At 37.0% G+C, this 10,241-nt stretch overlaps 2 protein-coding genes across 2 annotated transcripts in view; one reads left to right on the top strand and one right to left on the bottom strand.

Moving 5' to 3' along the window:
* LOC107554596 (tyrosine-protein phosphatase non-receptor type 5-like) overlaps positions 1-1,946 on the bottom strand; it is a gene marked incomplete at its 3' end in the record, with an annotated part of 10,605 nt that extends 8,659 nt beyond the window's left edge. The window contains exon 1 of the mRNA XM_016237158.1: positions 1,828-1,946. The remainder of the gene's footprint in view (positions 1-1,827) is intronic.
* Positions 1,947-4,159: 2,213 nt separating this feature from the next.
* Positions 4,160-10,241, top strand: part of LOC107554646 (receptor-type tyrosine-protein phosphatase eta-like) — a 32,385-nt gene continuing 26,303 nt past the window's right edge. Inside the window, exon 1 of the mRNA XM_016237231.1 lies at positions 4,160-4,385. Coding sequence (XP_016092717.1) covers positions 4,317-4,385 — 69 coding nt within the window. The 5' untranslated portion in view covers positions 4,160-4,316. The remainder of the gene's footprint in view (positions 4,386-10,241) is intronic.

The raw sequence follows: 10,241 nt of genomic DNA, 5'->3' as shown, positions 1-10,241 counted from the left end.
AAGGTGCACAGTAGTCATTCACACAAACACTAAACACCATCATGGTAACACACATGAAACTGAAATAATGCAATAAACATTCATTTAACAACATTAGGTGTAACACACAACCCTAATATACAAAACTGATAAGAAAAAACTAAGAAGAAACATAGTTATTTCAACAAAAAAAACATCAAATTTGAAATGTAATGCAGGGAATTCTGGGAATGTCAATTTACGGTTATTCACTGTAAATTATACGGTCTTTTTCACTTCCAAAAACGGTATACTACCGTAAAATTAATGTCCAATACATGTAATGTCCAATACAGTTTTTCACCGTATATAGAAGGGGAATTTACCGTTAACCATTTAACAGGTTTTTACTGTAGCATTTTTACAGTCGTTTACCGTTAAATTCACGGTCATTTTTTACAATGTAGACATATTCCACGGCCTCCGCACTGTAAAATGAGGCAGACTCTACGTCCTACACACTATACTGAACTATAGTCTGAGATTAAAACAAAGTTAATATGTCAGCAACGCTTTTAACAACAACAATGGATGGCAATAACAGTTGGCAGTTTAACATGGCCTTATTTTTATTTTGGACACATTAGAAGTCTGTATCAATAAAGGATTTTTTTTCCCCTCAGCAATGAATTAGCTAATGGAAATACCGATTTTTCTATGTTAAGAGTTTTGATTAAAGAGAACAGCATGAGAAAGTGAGCGAGACAGAGATTGAGAGAGAGAGAGAGAGAGAGAGAGGCTGCCTGCTTAATAGCCCTACACTATAAGGCCGGTGTTTCATTGTGCTTGCTTGTATGAGAGGATTATGCTTTATGCTGGATGAGTTAAATCAGTGTGCTTTTGTTCTGCAGACTGGGCCCAATATTGCGCTCCACCTTTGATTTTCATGAATGAGAGCATGGTTTCCAAAGAACCCACCTCTCTGTCTCGTTCTCCACCTCTGAAATGCATAGCTGATGTGATTATCTGGTTGTATACATTACAGAAAAAGAAACGACAAACACAGGGCCACAGATGGGAGAGAAAGAACGAGAGAGAGAGAGCGCGAGAGAGACCGAAATCATGGCCAGAGGATTATTTGGACCAGTCTCCCTTCCCATGTAATATAGTCTCATTGGCTTAATACATTGACTAAAAGCAAACATCCCTTTCTAAAAATAATTCCTGCACTAACAGTCATTATATTGACCCAAAGTCTGAATTATTCAAACGAAAGCTCAAAAAAAAGAAGCTGAAAATATAATAGTCTGACTGCATAGAGCCCCCACACACATAGTCAAGCAAACAGTTAGACAAACACACACACACAGGATGGCAGCCTATCTGGAGAATATCAGGCACATAGCAGAATGAGATAGTCTACACTTGTTGAATGCCATTTAAGGATCACAAATGCATCCCCTCTATCTCCCAAAAACCCATCCAATGGGTTCTGTAAAATGATCCTCCTTAGCTATAAACATACTGAAAAAGTACATGTTTTTCTTTTTCCCCATAAACATAAAGACCATTTCTTTCGATGTACCACCAGTCATTGTGTTCACCAACCAAAGACCACCAAATGTTTACTTGTGATAGCTTGAATGACACATCCCAACGTTGAGGTAGTTTTAAAGAACGAAACAGCCCGTATAAATATGTGTACAGGCACCATACTGAAAGACCTCGCATTGACTCGCTTCGCCTCTTCATTGAGAACAATACTTAAGCATCGCCAAAAAACATGACGCGCGCTTCCACAGCATCAAATGGACACTGAATAATAATGCAAACCGCACCGTACACGGCGAAACACGGATGCGCTCTTACCTCTCAGATGGGTGAAAGCGGTGGAAATGAGCGCGGAGATTCGCGCAGCATCATTAATATTCACATCACAGACGCGCGCGGAGGAAGAGCAGGCAGCGGGAGACGCTGCAGTCGCTGCAGAACCGAGCAGCGGCCCTCCATAAGAGCCCGCCTCTCTGTCCTGACAATCACAATGAGGAGGGTCTGAGTGCGTGCGTGAGCGTGCTCGTGTCTTAATATGCGCTGTCTCTCTCTTCCACAAAGCAGAGAAAACTGCGCCCACAAGCATTTACAATGAAACATTGTTATGGGGCTGATGTAGCAAATCATCAAGATTGCTGCTGAACTGTTCAGCTGAAACAAAAAGAAACTTACAGTTGTGGAAAAAAAAAGTTGAACCCTTGATTATCTGGATTTCTGCACAAATAGCTCCTAATGCGATCTGAAGCTTGGAATGGTCTTTGGATTGATGTTACAAAGCTTTCTTTTTGAAATGCCTCAACAAATCATGGTTGATGACACTGCCACTTATAACCCTGTGTGGGCTATTCAAAGGCCCAATGACTGTAAATACTACTATAGTGTGTCCTTGAAATAGCTGTATTGTAACACTGAATGACACCTCAAAATTACTGCAATTGTATGGAAATGTAATCTTTCAATCTAGTGCTTAGAAGCCATAAATGCAACAGTCCTAATTGACAAACAGGAAGGCAGATCTGTTGGGCTAAGTATTATGATACTAGTTCAATGAACTCTGCACCTAAACTACTGTTAAAATGTACAACACTCCTAATCAGTAGACAATCCTTACAAACACATAATGAAGTAATGTGTTTTTTTTTTATAACGAATATTTAAAGAACTAGTTAATAGTGAGATGGTTAGCAAGACTTGAATTTTTTTAGCAAGCCTTGAAATATGTGTTGTGTGACACACTGTGTAGGTGTAGCACTGTTGTTGGAGGGTGCTACTGCTGCTCCTCTTGATTTCTTCAACAGAGCAGTTGCTCACAAAATTGGCACTAACAAAAAAATTATTAGTATTATGATATTGTAGGCCTAATGTTGTGGAATTGTGATTAGTATCTAGTGTCTGGCTTAGGCTTCACTATCACTTAAATATCACAGAGTACACATAGGCCTACTTTTTGACCAATGATGTTGATTCTTTAAACCTACTGATTATTGTGATAGTATCACATTTCAAAAGACATCCATGCACAGTTGCGGTCCATGAAGGATTTTTTTTTTTTTGAGAAAGTTAATATGTAATTTAATACTGACGGAAACAACAAAGGTTTTATTACTTGATAATAATTCTCAGCGACACATATAATTGCTCTCTGATATCTTAAAATATTTTTGATAATTAATGACCTGTTAACATTATAATCATTTATACATGAATAGGGAGACACATTCTACTTTCATAAGTATTTGCAGCTATTTCCATCCTATAAGCCTTCACTATGGCAACTTGTCATTCACTTGTTTTAAGATCATTGTGTGGCTATGTTTTAAAATTTCTCTTGACCTGTTGTCTTAACCACAGTTTATATTGCGCTCTAACAGCTAGTATAACATTCGTATTAACGTCATAACTGTAGCTCAAACAGTAATATGGTGCTAGCAATTTTAAAGTCTTGGCTTCGGTTCTCAGGGCATGAACTGATGGTCCCCGTGATTTTGCCAAGTAAGACATGTTCCTGGATCAACATATTTTGTTGATCCTGGATCAACATAACTGTCCAAAAATATAGACTAAACCCAATCCCTACCCCTAAACCTAACCCTACCCATAATTTATTCCTAAAATCAGTGTGAAATGATAGCTGATTAACAAGGGCGTAGAAGCACCTAACCCTGATCATAAGCCTAAAACAGATGAAATTTCCTGAAAAGTTATCTCTCAATTCTGATTGGCTAATTGGAATGTTGTTCCAGGATCAACAAGGATGTTGATCCAGGAACATGTTGTACTTGGTGAAATCACGGTCACCATGAACTGATATACCTGCAATTGCTTTGGATAAAAGCATCTTCCAAATGCATGAATGTAAATTAAAACTTGACTGGGCTAAAGGGTTATAAAAAGGTTTAAATTCATTTGAATTCTGCACATCCGTAGTGAATTGATTAAAGCAAAAGTTAACTACACCATCTTCGTTGTTACGTCCCATTTGTATGCATTTTTGAGAAGGTTTAACCTCCCTTGCCTGCTCTGACGCCTGTAACAGGGTCTTTATAAAGGGTGAACGTCCGCTGGTGCTGTTTGAAATGTTGAAGTCTTGGGGGCGGGGCTATTCGTTTCGTCCTGCCCTCATCACTCAGCGAAGAGAAAGAGTCAAGAGGAGAAAAGTTCAGGAGCACCTGAAGCAGGAATGAGCAGCATCGCACCTCAGCGGCGTTTTCATCTTGCACGATAGAAATAAAGACGAACAAAGACACTGAGAAATTAACCAAATTATGAAATGACATAAACCTTTTGGTTTGTTATTTTTTGCCACTATGGGTCAACATTATTTACTTCAGGCCAGTGTCTTCCGTGCGACTGTATTGTTTGCTGTGCTCGTCTCGGTAAGTTTTTCTTATTTATTTGTGTGCGTGTGTGTGTGTGTGTGTACTGGTTTATATATCCTGGTGGGGACTTAAACCTGACTACACACAGACTCATGGGGACTCGTGTCACGGTGAGGACCTAAATTGTGGTCCCCACGGGTACAAAAGCTTATAAATCATACAGAATTAAGTTTTTTGAAACTCTAAAAATGCAGAAAGGGTCCTGTTAGGGGTAGGGTTGGTGTAGGGCAATAGAATATACGGTCTGTACAGTATAAAAACCATTACGCCTATGGAGAGTCCCCACAAGGATAGCTGACCAGACGTGTGTGTGTGTGTGTTTTCTCGTCTTGTTAAGCGTTGAGTGTTGATGTTTAGATCCGCGTTCGTTTCGTCTCCTTTTTAAAAACTGCTACTTTAAAGTAGCTACTAGTTTCGTGTCTCTGTTCAAATGAACCATGCTTGCCTAAATGGCATCCTGTGTGACTGAACCTCATCAGTTTCTGAAGTTCTCCTACAAGTTTGAACTAATGTTTAAAGTTGTTTTGGAACTTCGATATACGTTTTGTTCTACTTTGAAATATAATGAAACTATCTGACGACGTATGTGCTGTTTTTGTGGGATAACAACAACAACAACAACAAACACAACTATTATCTTCAGTTTATTTGAGGGAAGTGTAATTCATAGAAAGTTGTCAATAACTTCTATTCCTACTTACAAACTCTTCCCCAAGACTCTTGTCCGCAGGCACTGGTGCACACTGGTGCACAATAGGCTAGTTAGTAAGCTGATATTTCCATATAGCTATCGGTTTAATGAATACGACTGTAAGTATGACTAAGATGTCTGGCATCAGCGGTTTTAAATGATTAATGGTGAATTTAAGTATGTGCGAAGATTTTCCATTGTGTTCTGTTAAACCAGAAGTGCAACCGTTATCTATGCAAATTTCTTAGGTTCATCTCATCTCAGTCAGTTTGCGTTGGTGTGACAGACTGGCAAGCTGACAGCAGGACTTTTTGGGATAGGTTTTGTCCTGACCATGCTTTATTGATGAAAAATGTTCTCTTATTTTCAATAACCTCAACCAGATACCGGATTCTGACCCCATTTCTCCTTGTGTAGATGTGATAGTGTCATGTGATATCGCCTTTTACAAATGGAGTTCACTTCTGTTGTTGCAAAAGAATTTTGTTTGCCTGTCGCCTCTGAAAAAGAAGCCGTGCCTTTGTTTAAGTTATACCATAACCTTATTAGCTGCTGGCGTACTGGGTGGAGACGTCATGGACAGTTTTATCCAAACCTAGATAAGACCTGTGATTTTAAGGAATGGCCTGCACTGATTCACGAGAAACCAAATGATGATTCCACTGCCTGATATAGAGGAAATCTCTGTTCTCTCCTCTTGCGCAAATGTGCGTGCCAAATGCCGTTAATCCTTGATGTGTAGTAATTAACACCACCAGGAAAGTACAGTGTTTTGCATGAATGTCTCATGAAAATAGTGCCCGGCCCATTTAGGAAGAATAAACCGCTGTGGGCAGTAGAGGAGAAAAGGGGAAACTGTGATGTAGAGCTGCGGTCTAGATCCCCACCATTCCCTCTCTCATTTCTAATCACTGCAGCCATCTATAGCGATAACCGTTATTATGGGTGGTGTTGCTGTTTTGAAGAAGAATATTCGCAGCAGGAGTCTTTTTTTTGTCATGTGCTAGGCCATTTTGGCTGTACGGATGGATAGCTTGATGTGCATATTGTACATATCCTTAGTTATATACATGGGTTAAAAATGAATAAATAAAACTATACTTAGGAGGAATATTCTATTATTGTTAATTATTTGGTGTTTTAGTGAAGTTTATGAAATTTCTGTTTCAAGCGTCAAACATTTAAACCCAGAATACTGAGCTGAACACAACATTGCTCATGATGTGAGTGTCATGTTTTTTTTTATATATATATATACTGCGGTCTAGATCCCCACCATTCCCTCTCTCATTTCTAATCACTGCAGCCATCTATAGCGATAACCGTTATTATGGGTGGTGTTGCTGTTTTGAAGAAGAATATTCGCAGCAGGAGTCTTTTTTTTGTCATGTGCTAGGCCATTTTGGCTGTACGGATGGATAGCTTGATGTGCATATTGTACATATCCTTAGTTATATACATGGGTTAAAAATGAATAAATAAAACTATACTTAGGAGGAATATTCTATTATTGTTAATTATTTGGTGTTTTAGTGAAGTTTATGAAATTTCTGTTTCAAGCGTCAAACATTTATACCCAGAATACTGAGCTGAACACAACATTGCTCATGATGTGAGTGTCATGTTTTTTTTTTTATATATATATATACTGTATATACAGTGGGTACGGAAAGTATTCAGACCCTCTTAAATTTTTCACTCTTTGTTATATTGCAGCCATTTGCTAAAATGGCTGTAAACAAAGCAGCTCCGCTCATGAACGCTACTTTATCAGATAAAAATGCCATCTAAACTATTCTGAAGACAGTCGGTTTCCTTTAGAGATACATTCATATAAAACACCCGCGCCATGTTTTGATTTTGAAACGTACAGTGCTCGTGTTTATTCAACGAAGTCAAACGCTACAAATAAATCAATGTATGGGAAACACTGGTAATGTATATCGAAATATCGGAAATGTGTTTAAAAATCATATCACCGTTATTGAAAAAAATTATATCGCGATACATATTGATATTGAATTTGTTCTACTTAAAAAGTTTTGTTTTTATATAGGCTGTATACATACATATATACATACATACATACATACATACATACATACATACATACACACACACACACACACACACACACACACACACACATAAATAATATAAATATAATCTACAGTGAAAAAAATGTGAATTACAAGATGTTAATTACAAGATATTTTACTGAGACAATTCCCACAGCGTTACATTTAGCCTTACAATATTTCCGCAGTCAAGTATTGTTCTGTCAGCTGTTTAGAATCACAACAATGTTAAATTCGTGAATGAATCTGCTTCTTAGTGAACTGGTCAAACAGGTTGGCAATTCAGCCTGAGTCATACAGTTCACTCACTAAATTAAATGATGTGGTTTCTGAGGTAGTAACTCAGTAAAACTCAGTGACAGGATACAGAATAACATAAAAAGCACTGGATTGAGTGAATTTTTACCTATAACCAATTGAAACAAATAACATTTCTAAATGACTCTGTACTGCAGGTACAGATATTTTTTTGTCCAGAAGTATCAAAACTGTCAAAAACAGTACTGTATAGCCATGTTTTTATATGAATTATTCTGCACTGTGGTAAATATCACATATGGTATGTCACCGCCACAGAATGTTTTTACAATTTTAACTGTGCTATGTGAATGACACAGTTAGACAAGTTTGGAACAGTATTTTAACAGTTTAAACATACTGTAATGTTTTATTATGCACTAAGTTTTTAAGTTAATATGTTAATATATATTAATGTTGATCTTTGTGTAGCCTATAATTTAGAGATGCTTTGTCTTTACAGTATAGTGGCTGTAGGTTAAAATTAGGTATGCTCACATTATCTGATTTTTTTTTAAACCACCACACATATTATTAATTTATTTAAACACACACACACACACACACACACACACTTATCTGCAATATAATTTTGCTATTGACTTTTGAACTTTGATGACTTTGTATTATTATTATTATTATTATTTTAAATACCTGTTAGATATAATTAGAAGTATTGCTTCTTATACTAATATAGCTTCTAGCTTGTAATGTTTCTGTACATTTCTTGATAGCTTAACTAGCTACATTTTTGAATAGCTTTGAGGCTCAGTGGTGCTCACTGTTCAAACAAGAAAGTAAATAAAACAGAAGCTCTGGCCTCAATTGTGCAACTTACTTAAAAATGTGCTTCATTTCTTAAGTTTGGAAGTTCAGTACATTTCCCCATGTTTGGAAATTCAGTCATCTGAGAGATAAAGCTAGTCTCTGTGCCTTCCCAAAAATGCTTGTGTCCAGTTGTATATAATGCCCTCTTGTAGAAGGATTTTGGCCTGTTCTCAGGGTGGAATAGATTAGACACACACACACACTCACTCAGTTCTGTGTTCAATGTAAATTTTGGTCCATTCATTCACATTCAATGGTTTATTGTATGTCACGGCTAGTTAAAAATGCGCACAAACTTGAAATGTCAGGCGTCATAAAATTGCGCAAGTCATAAATAAACAGAAAATTTAACATTTATGCAAATATGCCATTAAAGTTGAATTATCGGAATGTTCCTCTGTTGAATTATGCTGCATTTTCACAAAGAAATGAAAAGGCAATGTATAATTAATTTACATCAATTATGACAGTATTTTGTGTCACGAGTGTTGTGTACAACTGGCCATTAGACTAATATTGCATGTATTTCCTCTGTAAAGACTCTTAGGTGTCATTTAAGTTCAGTTTTAGACTGTCATTCACATGGTTATGTCCATGTCTAATTTCCTGTCCTGTCTACATAACGTGTCTCACCCTTCATATCTCAAACTCTGTCAAGAATAACTCGGTAGTCTTTAGGAAACACACTGATACAAAAGTTCAAACATACATGCTCCTTTCTCTCAGGCGTACACACACCGAAATTTAAAACACCCACTCAGATGTGTGTTATGTGAAGTAGTCTTTCATCATAGCTGGGGAAAGATTGTAGGTTTATCGGTACATTGACCAAATGGAGAAGTAACAGCAACATGCAAATACAGTGTCTGCCGCTATGTATTTGCATGCACTTTATAAAACTGTGAAAGGCCTTGTAGCTCAATAGGAAGAGCAGGGCTCTTATACAATCTGTAGTGATGCAAATGTGGAGTGGAACTTAAGTACAAATACATCATAAACAATTAGTTTGATTTGTTTAGTGTTTGATTTGATCTCTCAGTGTTCTATGTACATACCCCAGTATATGTGACCACTGTACTGTATTACAGTAATGCTAACCTCTTTTTAAAGAGTACTTTAATAACAGCCCTTGAGTGTTTACACTTGTTTCTGCAGACAGATGTGATGATGATCTCTGTGCAGTGTGTATTTTGAGCTCTCCGACCCTTTTTAGATGGGAACGGTAATCTAACACAGCAGGATGTGTTGCCAAAACAGCTCTTGTCTAAATTTGAAATGAAGAAGTTTGAGGCTTTCGGTTTTTAAAAAGTAATGCCTGACACATATTGGACATTCTCAGAGAACAACTTCAGTTTGACTCCAGGAAATTGGCTGAAACATGTTGAACCTCAAAGACTGAATGCCACAGCCTGCTTTCGGTACAGAACTTCCCCATGCAGCATTTACTTTGTACTCATTTTTGAAAATACATTTGCAACTGTGTATTAGCTAGCACATTTAGATCTCATTTGATCTAAATGTTTGCACCGCAAGTCTGTTCACATGCACTTTAAAAATTGGATCAAACTAATAACTTATCATTTTAAAATGTCTTGTAAATGCTTTAGTGTGACTGAAATCATACCAATCTGATTTTTGTCAGTCAGTCAAACTAACAGGTATAATGTGAATTCTACTTTTTACATTATATGCTAGAGTCAGGGGAAGTGAAGTGGCATTCTGGGTAAGGCTTCTTTCCTGCAGGCTGATCTGTAGGGCTGTAGAGAGTCCATTGAAAATATTTGAGTGTGCGAGTACGAATATTGCATATCAGATTGCATATTCCAGAGCTTAAGTCCTTTTCATTAATACAGCTATAAATTGCAGGTATTAGGTAAACAAATTAGGTATACTGTACTTATATTTATGTGGCGTCCTAATATATATATATATATATATATATATATATATATATATATA

The sequence above is a fragment of the Sinocyclocheilus grahami genome, unplaced genomic scaffold, assembly GCF_001515645.1.
Source record: "Sinocyclocheilus grahami isolate Dianchi unplaced genomic scaffold, SAMN03320097.WGS_v1.1 scaffold508.1, whole genome shotgun sequence".
Classification (NCBI taxonomy): Eukaryota; Metazoa; Chordata; class Actinopteri; order Cypriniformes; family Cyprinidae; genus Sinocyclocheilus; species Sinocyclocheilus grahami.
Note: the sequence above shows the minus strand (reverse complement) of the source record. Positions and strands in the feature narration are given on the sequence as shown.